Source organism: Aphelocoma coerulescens (assembly GCF_041296385.1).
Source record: "Aphelocoma coerulescens isolate FSJ_1873_10779 chromosome Z unlocalized genomic scaffold, UR_Acoe_1.0 ChrZ, whole genome shotgun sequence".
In the NCBI taxonomy this organism is placed as follows: domain Eukaryota; kingdom Metazoa; phylum Chordata; class Aves; order Passeriformes; family Corvidae; genus Aphelocoma; species Aphelocoma coerulescens.
Genome location: NW_027184085.1, coordinates 780,964 through 800,972, shown reverse-complemented (window position 1 = coordinate 800,972; position 20,009 = coordinate 780,964). Strand labels below are relative to the sequence as shown.

Genomic DNA, 20,009 nt, shown 5'->3' with positions numbered 1-20,009 from the left:
TGGATAAATCAGTGGATTTTTGTGGGAACTGGTAGTCTAAAATAGTGTTACACTGGATTTGTGTGCCATTTCACATAGGAAAAATGAAGAGGATTGTATTAAGTGTAAGGCGTAATTTTTCACTTTTAAGAAGTTTGAATGTTAGGGGCCTAGCGCATTTCATGAGCTCAAGAAACACCCGTTCAAGATGTTTAATGATTTTTTAAAAAAATAATTAAAATACAAGTGTATCAGAGGTTTATTACTGTATCCTGCAGCCGTAGGGAGGAGAGGAGAGATCCAGCAGGCAGGAATTGTGCAGCAAGATTGATTTATTTAATTATTTTGCAAACTCTTTTATAGACTTTTTTCTTCATAGTCTAATTGGACAAAGGATCAGCCCCCCCGGGTGGATTGGCTAGAAAACCTAAACATCCATTGTCAAAATATTTTTCTACTGTACCATAAACATAGTTCTACAAGGTTGCAGGTGTTCATAGTTTATAGAACTTTTGCTAATCTCTTCTTGAGAGAGAGAAGTATCCCACGGGCTTTGAAACAAGCAAGAAAATTGTTGCTAGCAGCAATATTGTATCCACAGAGGATACAGTGAAAGGTAAAAACTTCTGTGTTGTGCTAGAGCAGCTGCTTTGAAAGCAAGTCCTCCTGTCAGGTCCTTCTGTGAGTCCTTGCTGCAGGCTGCTAATTGGGAATTCAGACCCTTTCTCTTTACTGGACGTGGTTGTCAGATATCCACTGGGGACATGGATTTTTAGTGGTTCTCTTTTGCCTAATAAGTTTTGAAGTACTGCTGGAAAGTAATGGATCCGTGTGGGTCCTAACCTGAGGATAATGAGGACTTGAAATTAAACCAGCCTGCCTTGTTCTTTTGCCAGTGTTAGGACCACTGTCCTGTCATCATCTTACACAGAATCATCATTCCTTTGTTTTATGGTGCTTTGTGCATGTCAGAAAGTGGGGTACTTGTTTAAATAAAACCTTGAGGTTGTAATTAATCAGTTTGGTTTCTGTATATCCAAAGGGAAGGAAATGAAGTTCTGTCAGATTTTTCTTCAGGAATTCTCTGTTGAAATTCACAGTTAATGTTCAGTTTGGATGCAGATGGTCTTGGTGCTGGTGTCTCATGCAATATCAAGACTGAGCGTGTTTTTTTGGGGTGGTTTCATGGTTTTTTTTCATTTTTAAAGCTAAGTTCATATAGGAGAGTCACTGTCAGGTCACAGGTTGCTGCAAATGCACTACTTAGTCCTAGTCAAAGCTTTGTTCAGGTTTTTAATAGCAACATGTATGAAATGCTTTTCCATTTCTCTGCTCCCACCAAAGATTAAACACTTCTCTTGTCCAGAGAAAAGCAGACAAAGGTTTCCTTTGGGAAGAGAATTTCCTAGACTGTAAATGCAAGGCATATACAGATAATTCAGCAAATATACCCTCCTGCCACTAACTAGGGTGTTAGTGGGCATTGTGATATCGGGTTGAAGGTTGAACTTGGTGATCTTGGAGGTCTCACCCAACCATAATGATTCTGTGATTCCTGCATGAGACACTGGAGAGCTCAGTCAACAAGGTTGTGCAGAAAACAATGTTTTGCTTACATGAATTCTTTTAATGAGTGATATAAATAGCTCTAAAAGTTAAATAAGGAGACTAAAGTCTTGTGCGGTACAGCAAGTCCATTAAATTAAAGTTCTTTTGCATCTTAGGAATTTCCAAAGCTCACAGGTGGCCTGGTTCAACACGCTTTCTAAAATGGCTCAAGTGTATCTAACTGCGTGGAGTTCAGTGGGTTTCTATTAAAATAGATCACAATTCACTTGGAACACTTAGTTTTTTAAAATATGCGGTAAAAATACCTTGTAAGCAGATTTTCATGAGGGCGGTACTGTGGTTTGAGCCTATTAATAGTGTGCTTTCAGCATTGGACTGGGCACCTGGAGTCCTGGTCCCACACACTGTCACTGATGTGCAGGTACCTTTGATCCACTGCTCCTGATGTCTGTGTTTTAACTTGCTCATTCCAGTTTTGTGTGCTCTTTTCTGCTGGTTTGTCCCCGTGGGAGAGCAGCATCATGATAGTGTCCCTCTAAGATAAACTTATGTCGTGATGAAATTCTGCCTGGTGGTTTTTTCTGCTGACTGTGTTATTCCAGCCAAGGAAAACACGAATACAGTTCTTCTTCTTTAGAGGTCTGAAGTCCTAGAAATAGGACCTAAATCACTATTATAAAACATTTAATATTTTTCTGTTGTATGAGCTTATGAATACCATAGTTCTCCAAACTCTGCAGTTCTTTTTATGCCTACTGGTGTTTGCTTCATCTTTTGATTTCCGCTGCGTGAGAATCCTTGCTTAGCCAGGAGTGCTCTGGAGGACCATGTATGCTCCGTGAACTGACCAATCCATTGTAGCCAGGAGGGTCTTTCTGATCCAAACTGCACAGCCTTCTTTCCTCCAAAAGCTTTTAGGTTTAGTTGCTCTAATTTTGCAGTCTCCTGTGGAGAAAATAATGGGGTTTTTACAAACACATTGCATCCTGCAGCAAGGGTTGAGAACTCCGTGGGTAAGAAAAGGCACAGTTTGATTTACTCTTGGAGGAGGAGTGTGACCAGCACTTGCAAGGACACAGTTCTGAGCTGGGTTCCCAGGCTGCTTGTGGTGAAGCGTCTGAAAGGAGATTTTAATGTCCCTGCTTGAGCCAGATGAGTTGTAACCAAGTGACCTTTTAACTTTGTTTTCCTATGCTGAACTTGCAGAGGAGAGTGGGGATGTGGGTCATAGCCCTGGTGCATGGTTTTGTTTGCATTGCACAACTGAGATTTTATCAAACACTGTTGGCAAAATTGCCACTGACAATTTCAAGATTAGTAAGATATTGCAAGAATTATAGTGAGACTTACTACATTGTGTTGCTATGGCCTTTAGAAAGTCACTGTGATGTCATCAGAGATCAAGCTGTTTCCTTGGGGTGCTCTCAGCTGCCTTCCCTGGGCATGATGGTGACAGCCCACCAGACAGAGCACCCCACTTGGGTTCTCTCTTGGGCTGCCCAGCATTGTTTGGTGTTAGGGAGGACCTAGTCAGAACAAGGTAAACCAATTTGGGAATACTCTCTGCAGGAGGTTGATGTGGAATAGCTTCCTAGAGCACAGTTTTTTCACTCAGCCATATGTGGATTGGTTTAATCTGCCAACAAATCAAAGTAAGAATCAGCTCAACTTTTCTGCCATTGAACTTGGTTTCAGTTGCTGGGAGATTTAGGAGAAGCATAACATGGTTTTTAGGCTTGCTGTGGCCAACGCTGGCCCTTAAGTAGATGACGCATACTTTATTTTACTTTGGAACTACAGATCCTGGTTGATTTTCCCCCTGCAAATGTGGAGAATTAAGAGCAGTGTGTGTTCGGGTGACTGCGTGTGTGTGGGTTTTTATACAGGGAACCAGAAGTGCCACAGTTAAAACATTGAATTAAAGGTTTGTTGTCTTTTCCATTTGGATTTGTTTTGCCACCAAAACATTGAGTTAAAGATCTGTTATCTTTTTTAATATGTTATGTTTTGCAAACTTTCAGATATAATAAAACTAGAGATGAGGTGCTCAGTGGGTGAAACCGGATTCACAGAGTCTCTGCATGCAGGTAACATTCCAGTGGGATCTGGTTTCTCTCCTTGCAGTCAGTGGAAATTTACCTTGCTGGAGCCTATCACGGGTTGGAATCAAAAATGTCTCTACACAGAGAGAAGGGGGAAAAAAAAGCCAAACTGAACCCAAGCAACACTCCCCCACTGTGGCTCAGGCGAAGTTCTCTCCAGGTGAAACCCAAGCTCGCTGGCCTTTCCCCTCGTTGCCTTGGTGATGGTCATTTATTGCCTCTGTCGGCTGAACTTCCGCGTGTGCGGGCGGAGGCGGCGGGCGAGCGGCGGTGCCTGGCGGAGCTCTTGGCGTGGGGGTCCCGCGGTAAGTGCAGCTCGCGAGGGCCACGGCGTGACAGCGGGGTGTGCTCTGGCTGCCAGGTGACAGCCTGGCATCCCACGCGGGCTGGCTGCGGCTGCGTGCGCCTCGGAAAATAGGAGAATAAATCTGCCCGTCTTGGGGTGCTTGACTCGGAGGCAGTTTTATATAGCTTTGGAAAAACACGTTAAATGTTTAATCTTCCTGGTCTGAGTGGCAACTGTTCAAATATCGGCTTGCATTGATCCAGCCGTTGTGCCTTTCACACTTGTCTGTTCATTTAAACGAGTCAGCCTTCTAATTTTATACCCCCATCGATTGTTATTTCAGGCTGTTCTCTTAATGCGTACGCTACATGTGTCATGGGATTGTCTGTCCTGCTGGAAGTTGACATCTGCAGCTTTCCTTCTTACACCAGACTGGATTGCTGTGGCTTTCTTTCAGTGTGCATTTAGAACATACAGATGTGTATTTCAAAGCTTGTTCAGGTTGGTTTTACAGCACTTCCATGTGGGTTCAGCTGGTGTGGGCTGAGCTGCATCTCCTGGATCACCCTTTGAACGGGCAGCATTTCACCCTGCTGGTGGGGGAGAAGGCAGCTTGGGACACTGTGTTTGGCCTGTGTTCTTTCTCTTCTGCTGTCACAACTCTTCTCTAAACTCCCCAGCTCCAGGATATTTTACTGATCCAAGGGCAGGACTTAATAAGTTTTCTTTTGTGAGTGCTTTAAGGGGTGTTAGAAATTACTTGGCTTTTCAGAGCAGCTGGAGAAAGTGAATGTGGTGTGTATTTAACAAAGAATTAACAAAATGTGAATCATACAGATAAATATACATACAAAAGTCTCCTAAATCTGGAAATGCATCTGTGTTCCTTCATCTTTTCTGAGGTGAATTGAGGTTTGTTCACTGTTGATGAAGTCTGGGTTTTGATCTATAATAGGCTTCCAATTCTGCAGCTTAGTTCCACATAAATAAGCCAAGTCCTCTGAAACGGCACTGGGAACTGCAGCTAAGAGAACACAACCTGTGTAGAGGTTATCCTTCAGCAAAGAGGAGAACTCTGTAACCTTTGACATGTTTTGGGAAGGCAAGAATACGCAAACTTCACGTTAATGATTGGACAAAGTAGAAGTCAGCGTGGACGTGGGGAGCAGTGGAGCTCAGCACTAATAGGTAACCGGGCCCTTCAGGGCAGGCTGCTGCAGCAGCTGGGGAGGCTATGTTTGGGGGCAGGACAGGAGCATGGGCAGGGAGAGCTGCTGGAATGTGCACGTGGAGCTGCCGAAATGCTCACAGCCCCATGGCCATCCCCACCTGCAACACAGCCTCGTGTTCCCAGCAGCCTCACCAGTGGATTGAATCGCAGTGCTTGGGACAGCACTGCTTGGAATTCCTGGTTGTGTTCTGCATTGTAGGTGCCAAACCCGAGCGAGGCAGGAATGGAACTGCAGCATCAGCTCTGGGGCTGCACAGAGCACGGCCTGGCCTCTGGAAGCAGGAGCCACCCAGAGTAGGGAGTGGCAGCACCTGGAGCCCCTTCCAGGCTCAGAATGCTACAGGCAAGGTTGAAATAGGATAGAAAAGTATCTCTGTGGGGATAGCTGAACTTCTCTTTCAAACTGTGCTTCAAAAAGCAGCTTAGGATATGTGCTTTACAAAACACAGGGAATTCAGGAATACAAAAATTGCGGTCAGGTGTTCACTTCCTGCACAGAAGGTGAATACAGTTTAATCTCACCACAGGTATTTCTTTCTGCTATATAATTTCAACTCTGAGCAGAACCAAAGATTCTTCCTTGACAAATGGCATCTCGAGTGGCAAGTGACTTCTGAAGCCTTGTCTTCCCTTAACTGTTCCCAGCTCGCCATTTCCTGCCTCATGATCTCTGTGATGTTGCAAGGAGGAAAATTTGGCTGCTCATGGAAGGATGGGGTGGGATGATAAGCAGATGAGGGTGGGTGCTGGTCTCTTGGGTACACGAGAAGGGGAAGGAGTACCCCAAGACCGTGTCCTGGAGCATGCAGTTGCCTCTACTGCTTGCTGACTCAAAGGGATATTGCGTACTGTTGCCAGAAAATGGGAGTTTGTGTTGGGAAATTGCATTTTAAGAATATGTTAGGTGATTGATCACTGATGGAAGTCTTTCAGTCAGGATACTTAACTGCCAGTAAATTGTGCTCTGCGGCTTTTGTGTGGATCAGGTCATGGTCTGGACAGTTTGAGGCTGAGTGTGTGCTCAGCAGTGTCAGTTCATGTGGGACCTGAAGCTGTTCAGCTGAGAGAACTCAGGGTTACGCCATTGCTTCTGGCATCTCTTTCCTTTTTAAGATATGGCTGGGCTAATGAAGCAAGTGCTTTTTTAGAGTCCAACAGAAGAACCATCTTGCTCCAGTCAGGAACTTGTCCCTCATTGACTTTCACTTTGCATCTGATGCTTGGGGCAGGGTGCCCATGGTCGTTCAGCCACAGGTGCTGGAGGAGGCCCTCATTTCCCTCGGCGCGTTGCTCCCGTGGTGTGTGGAGCTGCTTCCCTGACATGAGTCCCACAGAGCCGTGCTGTGTCTCGGATCAGCCTTGTTGCCCTGCTTTGCTTGCTCTTGTTTGTTTACTTGCAAATTAGGACTCCAGCTGTATGTTTGTTATCCTTCAGCCTCACTGTCTGCCCTGTGTCAGTTCCCCGCTTTTTCTTAATCCTCCAAATCTGTCTCCGTATCCCATTCTCTGCTTGTGCTGGGGATCGCTTTATTATTTGAGGTTTGGATCCTGGGTCTTCTTGCTCAGAATTTTTCTGTGGTTAGTGATCTTGTCTTGGCTATTCTCTGTCATTGTGCCCTGGGTTTACAACAAAAACGAAAAAATCCTAATTTTCTTGTACAGCCTTTTCAGAGAGGGCTGTGTGGAAACCTGCATCAGGTAATTGGTGCTCTGTGAGTCTCAGGCTGTGCCCAGCCAAGCAATCCTTTACCTGATTTTTTGGTAGACAATGAGGTGAGATCACCTCACTGTTGCTGTAATAATTTAACTCCTTTTTTACCTAGACACAGCACACTTGGAGATAAAGGAAGAAATTGGGACACAAGGAGCCAGCAAAAGTTAATACATATGGTACATATGGTAGACCTTATCACTAATTGAGGTGGTTTAAATTTTTTTTTTAACATTACATATATATGTATACATATTTCATGCATATCAAAATTGGAACAAACATTTGCAAAAGCTTTTGTTCTGCTTGTTAAATTGGAATACTGAGCAGAGGCTGAGAGCCTCCTCACAGGAGGGAACAGGATCATAGCTTCTGGGGTACTTAAAGTGGGATACGACCCTTCAGGTGTGTTTTTGAGAATCTATTTAGATCACCTGGAGCATCATCTTTTGTATCTTGCAAAACTGATTTAGGGATCCTCCAGTAGTGGGACCTCCTGTTGCCTTTTTTTCTCTTTTAAAGATGGTGGGGGGGATTGTTTGTTCATTTGGTTTTGTTTTTCTTTGATTTCTTTTGAATCAGCTAATATGCAGAAGTGCCCTCAGTGCAGGAAGAAGATGCCACTCTAGCAAAGTCGGTGTTGGACTTTGTTGGAGGGAATCTGAGTAGCATTGTTAATACAGAAATAGCTATGGCAACTTCTTCTCTAGTTCTACCTCAGTGAGGTCCGAACAGTCTGGGTTTCTGCTTGGGTTTTTCTATACTGTCTTCTCTTATTGAAGGAATTATCTTGATCGCAATTTGCAAGTTCATTGCCTTTTGTGTATTAAAAGCCCTCTAGAAAACCAGGCACATGGTACATGGGAAAAAACTTCAATATCCACTAATGTGAGTCCATTGAATTGTTCTTTTTCGCATGCTGTTTTGTTCATCTCTCAGGTAAGTTTTGGGCTCTTCTGGGGAAAAAAAAATCGTGTTCCCTTAATTAGAAACTACCTTGCAGTGTTAAGTGCTGCTGGGGAGAATACCAAACCGCAGGTTTACAGGAAGGATTTCAGTCTCAAGTGTTGTTTTACTGCAGCCCCGTTCCTCAGGCAGGACATGTGCCAGGGTGGAACTTGCCCTCCAGACAGGTTCAATGGGACTGTTGTTTTCTGATCCCCTGTCCGTGCCTCCTTCCAGAGGGGAGAGTTTAGCTGCCCAGGTATGGCTTTTCTTCGGAGCTGGTCCTGACCTTCCTCTCAGTCGGAAAAATCCGTGCCAAGACAGCTGACAAAGCTGTGTCTGGCTTTCAGCTGCCTAAAGCAAACAGACCAGGAGAAACCTGTGGGAAAGTGTGATTGTTTTCTGAACCAGCTTCAAGGAATGGAGTCTCAAGTTACTGTAATTGAATCCGGTATCTTGCAGCTCTGGGAGGCTTATCAAAGAAGAGAAGGTATCGCTGATATGGGGGACTGCAGAACCTGTTTCTGTAGAAGACTTTCCAGGTTTCATTTTGGTGACCTCTTTGTGTCGCTCAAGCAGGGGGAAAAAAAATAAAGTAAAAAAAAGACCATTTTTACTGATGTTCCTCAGGCACTTCATGTAATGAAGTGATAAACTGAGCATCAGGTTGATGCTCCAGTGATGTGCCATCTGTCACTGAACGCTGGTTTTGAGCTCTCCACATACACCAAGGTGGTGAGACAGGCATAAAAAACTCATTTTAAGGATTTATTTTAACCGTGCATCCTTGTTTTTTACACCACAGACATCTCTCATAACTAAAATGTTATGAATATTTTCCCTTGTGTTTGAAGACCTTTAGTGTCAATGCAGAATGAATTTGTGGCATATGGATCACTTAGGATGTGAAATGGCCCTGTTCAAGCAAATCCTCTTCTACTTTTATTGCTATTATTGTTACAATGTTACTGCTGTGATGTTATTACTGTTATCTACTCTTACTCTGCCTTTGTTGAATTCTTAACAGCTCTGACTGGAGTCAAATATTCCTCATGGCTGGATTCAGATAAGCCTTCCAAGAGGTGTTTCTTTTCCAAATCCTCCCTAGGAGAGACTCCCACTATCTGTTAGCCTCTTGCCAACTGCTGATCTTCAAAGTGACCTGCAGAATAACCATTAAACCCACTTTCTTTTTTGTCACAGGAGGAGTCTCGCGTCCTCAGGGTGAAGGTGGTTTCTGGCATTGATCTGGCGAAGAAGGACATCTTTGGAGCCAGGTGGGTGTTGTGCAGTACCTGTGATCCTTGGAACATGATCAGCTTGGCAGGGCAAGGGCCCTGCGAGGGCTGCAGCCCCTGCAGGTGCTGGGTGTGCATCAGCACAACTGTTAACGCAGCTCTGGCTGCTCCTGCCCTCTCCTTGCCTCAGCTCTGTGAGCACAGGAAGCAGCTCAAAGCCCAGGCTTGCAGAACCCAACCAGGTAATAGCCGGGGGAGAAGCAGATTCTGAAGCTAAAATGAACCCAAGCCCAGTAATTTTCTTTTTCTGAAGGTTAATTCAGGCTTGATGTTCCTGCTCTATTAAGCCTAAGCATGACGAAATGCTCTACTGCAAATGTTCCAATCTACTTAGAAGGGCTTTATCAGTTTGAAATTAGTGGTATCCAATTTTAGCTTTTATTGAAATGACTAATTTCTTAATGTATAAATGAGCCTCCCTGTGGGTTTTCCTGTATTTCTTTAATGATGCTTACAAATTGTTCATTAACTTGTGTATCTGCTTAAAACTACATGAAAGAAGCAATTAAAAGTTTAATCAACTTTGATATTTTGGGTGAAATTTGCAACAAGCGTTCCTTTGGTAGCTGTGTGCAGAACATGGTAAACCAAAGCTTTTTTATTTTCTTTCTCCAGATGGGCTGTTTTGACAAACAGTTTTTGATGCTGACCATAAGCAACATAACTTTTATCTTTCATAATGCATGAAGCTAAATCCAGGTGTAATTTGTACTGAATCGTGTTGATGTGGCCCTTAAAATATTTTAAGGAAATTGGTCTTGAGTCAGTAGGATTTCCATAAAAGCGGAGAGTTAAAAACATACTCCCTACTTGTATTTTTAAATCTCTTTTAATCGTTCAAATGAGTTAATCTACAGTCATTTGAAAACACGTTGGTGTTGCAGAGTTGCGGCCCCAGCAGCTCCTGTTCCTTAGCGTGGTGGAGCCGTGCAGGGCTTCAAACTGGGGCAGAACAGTTCCCGTGTTCCTGCCTAACTGTGAAAGATTAACTACAAGGCATACATTGTGTTTTGCATCTCAGTGGGTTGTCCTGACCATTTTTAATCAACTTTACCATTATAAAACACTGCCTGTGGGCTTGCAGAATCTGAAAGCCATTTCCTTCTTGATTAAATCTAAGAAAAGTCTCTTACCAGTGTAGAGCACTGGAGAAACTTGTACTTTTCTTCTGAAGATTGTAACGGTAAAGAAATCTCAATGCTTTTGAGGTTTTTTTTTTGGGGGGGTTCTTTTTGACTTAGGAAATAAATTTCATAGCAAGTAAGGATATCTAAGGACACTTGGGAAACCACCTTGCTCTCCACAACACCCTGACAGGAAAGTGCTGCCAGGTGGGGGTCAGGCTCTGCTTCCAGGGAACAAGAGGAAAGGGCCTCAGGTTGTGCCAGGGGAGATTCAGGCTGGATATTAGGGAAAATATCTTTCCGAAAAGCACTGCCCAGCCCTGGCACAGCTGCCCAGGGCAATGGTGGACTCCCCATCCCTGGAGGGATTTAAATGCCATTTAGAGGTAGCACTTGGGGACATGGATTTGTGCTGGACTCAACGATCTTAGAGGGTTTTTCCAACCTCATAGCTTCCTATGATTCTTGTAAGAGTTCAGGAATTTATGGAATTATGGTCACAATGACACAAAGTAACTAGAATGTAGAGTGGAATAGTAACTGTGAGCACCCTGAGGTGATGGTTAAATGTGGGGAATTTCATCTGCATAGGTGCAGTGGAGGTGGATGTAAGAGGCTGGTTGGTGTAGATGTAAGTGGGGGTCTGTGATCTGCTTTATATTTTGCCCTGTAAAATTACAAGTCTGTGATACATACTGATGGCTAACAGATACTGCAGAATGGGATTTTGTGAATGTAATATCAGCTTGCATGTGTGAATGTTTGACATTTATTTCCTTTTAATTCCCTTCCAACTTCTTAATTGAAGTGTCTTAATAAATTTCATACAAGAATCCAAGTACTGGCTGGAATCAGAGATTGTGTGTATCCCATAAAGGTACAGCTGATGGGGTGCCTTAGTTGCTGTATTTTGCCTTCTAAATCATGAAGTAAGGGAAAATTGTGGCTCTCTGGAAGTTGAAAATGTAAAGTGCTTCTCAGTTAAAAATGTGGATGTTTTTCATTGTCAGGGAGCTGTGCCTCTAGTGACTAAGTTTGTTATGGGTTGCCTCTGGTTTTATTGCTTTTACCTGCTCTTTTCTGAAAAGCCCTTTCTCTGGTTTGATTTCCTGTGTCCAGGATCCATGATGGAGCTGGGTAAGGCAGGCTCCAGGCTGCTGCTAGGATTGTAAGTCATGCTGTATACTCCTGTTGTGAGCAAGGCTGCTTGAGATGTGGCTGAATTCTTTAACTCATGTGTGTCCTGTCACTGGTTCACAGTGGGAGGAGAGCACATGTGGCTGTGGCTTTGCAGGTGACAAAGATGGCAGATGCTGTAGCTATTCTTTAAGTCCACTATCACTATTTCTAGTCTGCTTTGAGTTGTGGTATATCTGGTTTTAACTATTGGAAAAACTGTGGTGATAGCTGTACCCCTGGAGCTATCCCTTCCAGCATGGGTTGAGATAACAGCCTGTTCCCCTTCTCGTACTGATGGCTCCTCTGATCAGCAGAGACAAATCCATTGAAGGGAGTTGCTTCCATAAATTAATCGAACCATTTAAAAAAATAATCTGGCTCCTGAATGCCTCTTCAAATGACCTGCCTCTTCAGCACTTGCATGTATGCCGGGGGGAGAGTGCTGTATGCATCCTGGCCAAGGGAGGCTCCGGGGGTGGAACAGAGCTGTGACCGAATTCCCAGAGCCACTTGACTGGAGGGCAGTTGCTCAAGTAGGAGAGAGTTCATACTATGTTGTTACTTTTTCCTTTTTCTAGCTGATTTGCAATGGAAGTTTTTCCAGTGTAGTGGAAATGAACATGTTATTAACAGTGTGGGAAGGGAAAGAAACCAGTTGAGAGCTTCCTGTGATCTAGCCCTAGCTGGACTTTGGAATGCGAAAGCGGCATCTGCACTGCTCAGCAAGCACACCTGGCTCGTGCTTTCCCTGTGGAATTAGTGTGCTCCCATAAAAGCTGTGGGTTGCAAGGAGCAGCCGTGGGCAGGTGTTGAGATGAGCTCAGTCACTGCTGGATGCAGAGCGGGGGTGTGTCCCTACCTGGGAAGGAGGGGAATGGGTCCCCACAAAGGCAGAGCCGGTGGCTTTCCAAAAGCGGCTGTTGTCAGTGGCAGTGCACCCCAGGGCACTTGACGGGCAGTCCCAGGAATGGCACGACCAGAGCTGTCTGCCTCCCCCGTGGAAAATGCTCTGGGCTTGCCTGAAGGAAGCCCTTGACGGGACAGGGAGACGAGGACTCGTCTGAAGTGTGTGGCCAGTCTAGGAGAGGCTGCTGGGATAGGAAAAGATGAAAGGCTTCTCATCAGAAATATGCTGGATAATCGATCGTTTTATTTGTGCAACCTTAATGCTGATGCTCATACAGGTGTGTAAAATGAATATTGGGCTGGCAGGTGTGGGCACAGGGTATCGCTGTGTCCAAAACACGGCGCAGGCTTGGCTCGCGTGCGGGGCCGGCGAGCCCGGCCTCGTCTCTGCTGTGCCTGGCAGCAGAGGGCACCAGAGAGTTTCCACAGCTCCCACCGCCAACCTGGCGGCTTCCCAGCAAATCAGGCTTTCAGGTTTTTCGCCAAAATTAACAGATTTTTACCCGTTTCTACGTGTTATGTTCTTTAGGATGTGCTGGGTATATATTTCAGGAGCTGTAAATGGAGAAATGGTGCTTATTCGAGGATGTGGTCTTGCTATGTAATAAGAGGACTTGGTAATAATTCCTGACAGTTATAATGTCAGTGAAAAATAATTCTCATCAGATAATTGCTCAGTGGAAAAATTTCTTTGTACAAATACAGAAATGTAAAATGTTTCTTGTTCCTGGAAGAAAGCCCCTCAGTCTTCCCACCTGCCTGTTATCTACTGTGATCTGTGAGTTTACCTGAACCTGGTATCTTTAAAAGAAAAAAGGGGCATGTCAATAAAATCATCTAAGGAAAACCTTTTGGTCTTAAATATTTAAGGTAGAACTTCTGTCTTTATTCCTCTTTGCTGTCACATAAAATCATTAAGGGGAATTGATTTAAATAATCAGCAGCTTCTACTATTTATATCTGCTAATTTTTCCTCCTAGACTTAGTGATCTTGTAATGGAAAGATTGTCCATATCTGACAGTTCCCAGTATGCATTGATTCCTTGGTGGCAGAAGGACCAGTTTGCCTGACCTGGACCATGTCACCCTACCGATGCTTTGACTGTGTCACCCTTCCTCTGAACCTGGTGCTCGGTTGCCTGAGGTGCTGCCTGAGGGCTGGCGCTCCCAATAAGCCATGACCCTGTAAAATGAGGTTTTGCTTGCTGTCCTTCAGCTGCTGTGTTGTCAGGGAGGCCTGCACATGCCCACCTGGGCCAGAGGGACCAGTGCCAACTCACATCCCATCCTGTCATATGCTGCCCTTTGCTCATGCCTTGTTCTGTTGTACCTCCTCTCACACTTGGGTTGTGCCCTCTTAAGGGCCAGAGACCATCTTTCTGTTCTCTGTTTGTCCAGCATGTGGAATTTTTGCATGTTTAAAAAACACCATGGCGAACTTTTTATTCTTTTACAGAAATCACAATTGAACCAATGATTTATGTAAGTGAAGGCAAAAAAATAGTTGAGGTTTGAGTGTCTCCTTGAGTTGACTGTAAGGTGTGGAAACTTGTCATGAGACTAATCCAAATGCTGGGAGCCAAAGGCGGCTGTGGCAGATGTGAGGGAGCCCAGGGCAGTGGTGGGAGCTGTGCTGGTGCCCCAGCACAGGCAGTGGATGACCCAGGAGGGAACAGCTGGGGCAGCAGCAAGCCCAAGGGCTGGTGAAGGTGGTGTGAGGGGCCCTTGTGTCCCCCCAGACTGGCAGCTTTGCTTTTTGTCCCAAGCACTTACTCGCCCCTCTTTCAGTTGTCCAGATCTGCAGTAGTGGGTAAAAATTGCAACATAAATAAAATCAGAGTTGATGTTTTAGGAGGTAATAAATTGTGGATTACCCCTCTAAATTGAATGTTTTGATACAGATTTAAGCAGGATGCCGTAAGAACTCATTGCTGTTTCTGTCTCAGAAGACTCCCAGGCTGCAGCCATAGTGTTGGGGTGCACAGGCCAGCCCTTGCTTGCTGTCACTGCCCAGAGCAGGCTGGGGATGCTGAGGGCACTGTCTTGTTCTGAGAAATAATGTCCTTGAACTATTTTACCCATAGAAGAAATAGTTAGAAAATACTTCAATGACACTGATCAGGAAATGTAATGCCAAATTTTCAGCTTTGTAGCAAAAGCCCCTGGGTGGGTGATAGAGGTTTGGCTCTCCTTTTCTCTTCCCTGCTCTTGCAAGCAGTATGAAGAGGAATGAAATTTTGGGCTCCTTTGTAAAGAGCTCTGGAGTAGATATATGGGAGTGTGTTCTAGAACTATTATTTTGTGAATAAATATATAATACTCTAATTGAAAGTAAATGTGAGCAAATTGATGCAGAAACAGAGCAATAAATAATGCAATGCTATCAAACATAGCAGTTATTTTAAGCCTGTGTTGGCTTTAAAGTGTTGCACTGTTGTTTACAGTTTGTCAGGTGGTGCTGTTATTCTGGTAACATGTAATACCTTTTCTTTGGCTTGAATACTTTACCAGAGAAATGAGCACAGCCTTAATGCATGACTTCAGCATATCTGGATTTTAAGAATTTTCTTATGGTTTAAAATGTTTAGATTTAATTTAAAAGTTTGTTTCCCCTAACGTGGATTTGGAAATGGAAACCCAAGACCAAGGCTGTTTTTCAGGAGTTGATTCTAGTTTGACGGTACTGAGTAATCCTGTTGTTAATGGATCCTCTTCTCCAGATGAGCAGACCCAGATCTCTCTGTCCCAGTATGTGAGGGTCCCTTAATCATCTTTGTGGCCCTTTTTTTGACTTTTTCCAGTGTCTCTGTCTCTCTTGCACTGAGGGCCCAGCACTGGACCAGTCCTCCAGATGTGGCCTCACCAGTGCCCATTATTAACACAGTAAGCTGTGTCACTTTAACATGCTGTGTTGCATGTGTGTGTTTTATAAATTTACAACAATTTTATAAAGAACTACAGAAAGTAGAAATAAAATGAAGAATGAGGCTTATTCAGGAGTCCTGTATTTGAGAGATAATGTCAGCCTATGTGGTCTGAGTTGGAAAACTAAGCATTTTGAAAGATGACTTCTTAATTTCACCAGGAGATGTGTAACTGTTTACTGAGTGGGACACTGTGGGCTGATGTGAAACTGTCCTGTGGGGAAATCACTCATCCCTGCCTCTGTTGTCCCTGGTACCTTCTTTGCCAGAAGGAGCAGTCTGGTAAGGCGGAAGGTGTGTGGTTAATCTCATCAAAACCTCATTGCAGCTATGAGTAATAGCACACCAGAACAAAACTGAACTCCCCCTCCCAGCCTGTTTGATTAGTGTTCTTGGAGCTGTTGTTGGTAATTCCTGAGTGCAGCCTCCCTGTGTGATCTGAGGGCAGCAGCCTTTTGTGTCACAGGCGGAGCTGCAGAGCTGTGACAGGCGGCCGCTGACCCCTGCGCACAGAAGCTTTGCTTAAATCCGTCTCGCTGAGCACATTCTGATGACAAATCACCAGCTTGCCAACCAAGAGCTTACTCTTAGGTGCTGACTCATGGCAAATTTCCTATCATCTCCAAATTAAGGAAGAATTTTCTTGCTTCGATTTGTTTTTGCCTTGGGAGCAGCCAGCATCCCTGTCGCCCTCCCATGCGCTGCCCTGTGCCGCTCCCACTTGCTGGACCACTTCAGTTCCCTTAACCAGGTGATTTTTGGGTGGCAAATATGGGAGAAGACCACTTGCTACTAAGTTTAGTTGACAGAGTTGTGATGATGTCTGACAAGTGTCAGAGCTGACACAAACTGTAGTTTCTGTCAGTGTGGCTTGGAGCACAGAACTTATATTCACTGCAAAAATAACTTAGTACAGGTGGAAAATGCTGTGGAATACTAAATAATCTCCAGAAAGTGGTTTTTCAGTGTATGGGTGTGTTGAATGCCCATGCCAAGGTGCTGCCATGGTGTTGTGGAGACCCTGAGAGCACTGGGGGCACCCAGGGCCAGTTCCTGCCAATTTGGGAATGGTTCTCACCAGTGTGGAGCATCAGTGCCAGATGAGGGCAAGGCGAGCTGGGCACCTCAGGAAGGGCTCCTGGAAGGAGCTGGACATGCAGTGAGGGCAGAAGTGGGAGATACAGCCCTGTGAACATTCAGGTCAGAGAACCAGCACCAAAAGTTGCTGTCTGGGGGTGGGGTCTGGTTTTTCCTTTTCCTTCAGTGCTGTGGTCGCTGAGGGTGATGGGGAGCAATGGTGACCCTCAGATTCCACAGGTGTGGGGGGACAGGATTGATGCTGTGGAATAGTCCAGCACCCTGGGAGTGGGAGCCTCAGGAAAGTTGGTGAGGAGGTTAATCATTCAGCCTTCAGAACTGTTGGGCTCTGTGTAGAATGAACTGGGATGAAACAAAGACTGGGCAGGCATTGTGTGTGAGGGGGCAGAGGCAGGTGGGAGGTGACTGCACCCTGAGGAGGACAGGCAGCCAGGCCCTTCGTAATGGCCTTGGGAGCAGAACAGCGGGTTTAATGTCAGCCTTTTTTATAGAGGGGGTGGGGGTCAGCTGCTGTCAGCTGAGGGAAGTGAGGTGGGTCCAAGATGTGGGGCTGAGGGAAGGACCATCCCAACCCAGGTGTCCCTCACCTGGGTTACACTGACTTGCACTGGCCTGATAGTTGGTGTTGTACTCGCAGTCGTTTAGTAGTAAAAGATTTATTTTTAATTAAGCAGACTTCCAGTGGCACCCACAAATGCTGAGTTTTGGGAACTTCTGGCAGCTTATGGTTCCTGTCTGCTCTTGAAGTAGAAAGAAAATTTAATTAAACTGCAGTCTCAGGAACTATCTCATAGTAGCAAATGTGGGTTGTCTTGAAGCTATAGCTGTGCCTGCACCAAGAGATTAAAAATAAAAATCTTCGGGTCAGGGATCAGTTCTGAGCATCCCTTCCTCAGGGCTTTCTCTCAGAAATGCAGGAGATGCATACTTTTGAACGGAAGTTCAACCTTTCCTCAGACTGCTGGGTAAAGAGGAATGCTGCATTCTTGAGGAGAAACAAATGGAATTGTGTTTCTGGCCACAAGCACATGATACCCCATCTCCTGTGATGTTCTGGTGTTGCCAGCTCCTTCAGTAGTGTGAGTTAAAGGCTGGCTCTCCAAGGGTCGTGGCTGAGAGAGCACACCAGCCTGGGAAATCACAGCCTTTGCCAAGTTCAGGAAAGAAAGTAGTGGCATCAAATATTTCAAGGAGAAAAAGCAGAGTTTGACATTTACCGGGCAGCCAGGGGAAGCAAAAATGTTTGTGCTGTGTCACAGTTTGGGCCTTCTACTCACTACAGCTGCTAAAGGCTTGTGGCACGGGGCATTTAGGTGTTGATGGGGCTGGGCTGGGCAAGTACCAGCAAAGGACGAGGCTGCCCAACCTCTGCTGTTGGGACTGTGGCTCCTTCAAACAGTGGAGGCCAGGTGTCTTCTGCAAGGTGTTTGTATAACTCTTCATCAATTGCTGGCACGGTAACTGCTAGAGAATTTAATTCATTAAACCCAACCCTCGTTCCAAGTTCCCCTCCTGCAGTAGAGGTCAATGGTTCAGGTCTCTTAATGGCAGGGCTTTTGTGCACGGCAGAATTTGCTATTACCCCAAGTACACAAGAGTAAGAAACTTTTCCTTCTGCTGCTTTCCTTAAAATTTAAGCATAATAGAAGTGTCTTTTGCCTTTTGAACTTTTGCTTTATGTCTCTATCTGTGTCCTCTCTGCCTGTTGAAGGCCAAGATTTAAAAGATGTTTTGTGTTGTACAACGTAAATAATTAATTCTTCATTCTTTGCTGTATTTTTGTGTCATTTGTGCTTATATTCAATATGCTACATTGGGATCACCCTGAATCTTACTACTAGTAGCTTGTCTCCATTGAGTGTCCTGAATGTTTTATGTGATTTCACATGCTGATGATCCAGCTTACACTGTGCTCCTGTGGAATGAATAATACAGTGACTTGTTTAACACTGACGAGTGCAGTCAGACGAGCAGTTTCAGCACTGTGTATCTTTAAATTGAGGCTGCCCTACAGTTCTTTGTTTCCTTCCTTTAACTGAAAATAGATTTGGTACATCAGCTGGGAGCAGGTTGAAGGTGAGAGCAATGGATCAGGACAGAGGGTCTGCGGGGGACTGTTCACTGCTGGTGTTAAGTTCCTGGATAGTGCTTTTATTCCTTTATTTATTTATATTTATTTTGTTTCTTTATTTTGCCTGTTTGGCATTTGACTTGATTGTATACAAACCTTCTGTGGCTGGTTATAACAAGGCATCTCTCCTGCTGCTACTGCTGAAATACACCTTTTTGGTTAGAAAGTGACACTGGATTCTGAGACCATCAGAACTCCCATGTGGGAGTTTTCTGAAACTGAGATCTGGTTTTTAGTGCCTGGAAATAGATGTAACATTACTGGTTTTATTGATACTCACCTGAGTTCATCAGCTGGCACTTGTTCAGTTCATTTTGTGCACACTGAGGATGATGCAATGAGAAACACCATAGCTGCTTTTGCAGAGTATTTGCTGGTGCACTTGGCATGACGTTTTCAGTGATTTTCAGTGACAAATTGGAAGTCTTAGCATTCTAGGCTGTCCCATTGGAAGTTAAGAGTTATTTGGGATCTAAGGCTAAATTTCATTAGGTGAGGAGTCTTCATTTGCCCTTTCCATGTGGCTTTATCATCCATAAGACTTAGAGGTTTGAAAAGATAGTCCCTTTTGCATCACTATCTATCAGACCTCTGTCTTTTTCGCATTTAGTAGAACTTAACTTGTTTCTGTTGCTTTTAGGATAGATGTTCCCAGTGATATGAAAGCACTCCAGGTGTGTCCTGCAAAACATTAGCCAGGCTGTGAGCTGAAGCACAGCATGCTGTGTCTCTCAGGCCTGAGCCAGCCCTGGGGGTGAAGATAGCTGAGCTGCCTGCACACCTCTGGAGCTTGTGGTTACAGCTGCTTTCAGGGTGGCACCTGGGAGATGTCTATCCAGGAGTAATCACATAGCAACACTTTGCTCTTTGGGACATTGTAGGATACAGGTTTGAATGGGGCTGAAAAAGTGGAGGAATCGTTGTGAAACCTGTGTGCTCTTGGTAAAGATTTCCTGTGGGAAGGGGATAAAATAGCTGGAAAAATAACCTTCCTCCCTGCCTGTGAGGGCATTATTTCCTTACCTAGTGGCATGTTGCACAATGAAGATCGGTGAATATATTTAGATGAAAGATTTCCAGCTCCTTGTTATGCACCAAAAATCTCATGTTTAGCAGACTGTCCTGAGTTAGCTTTTCTTTTCAGCCCGAATTCAGGATTTTTTAAATCAGAGGCTGCTGGAAGTCTTCACCATGGTCTCTACCACCTAATTCAGCCTTGTACTAGCAACACAGTGATGTGATTCTCAGGGGTTTGGTTTTACCTCAGTAGCTGAAGAACAACATGAGACTTCAGGCAAGTGGATTCAAAAGGTTTTGATGTAATTAACTCATTACTCTTATTATGCACATGGCCAGTTTTGTCCCTTTTGAACCTGGCTAATTCCTTAACTGCAGTGAATTCCACAGACTAATTATAGATTTCCTTTGCTTTCTGCCTTCTTCTATTGTCAAATGCCATTCTGTTGCTGTGCTTGCCTGCAGCAGCTGAGGACACGGTTCTGCATCCGTGGGCGGGCGAACAGCTC

The 20,009-nt window shown here is 44.6% G+C and overlaps 1 protein-coding gene across 4 annotated transcripts in view; it reads left to right on the top strand.

Annotated features, from left to right (window-relative positions):
* Positions 1-20,009, top strand: part of NEDD4L (NEDD4 like E3 ubiquitin protein ligase) — a 103,711-nt gene that overhangs the window by 19,868 nt on the left and 63,834 nt on the right. The window contains exons 1-2 of one of the 4 annotated variants that reach the window (XM_069001522.1): positions 3,820-3,955; positions 9,027-9,100. In XM_069001522.1, coding sequence (XP_068857623.1) covers positions 3,854-3,955; positions 9,027-9,100 — 176 coding nt within the window. In that variant the 5' untranslated portion in view covers positions 3,820-3,853. Of the gene's footprint in view, positions 1-3,819; positions 3,956-9,026; positions 9,101-20,009 lie in introns of those variants that run through there. The other 3 variants (XM_069001524.1, XM_069001525.1, XM_069001523.1) reach the window with 3 other exon arrangements.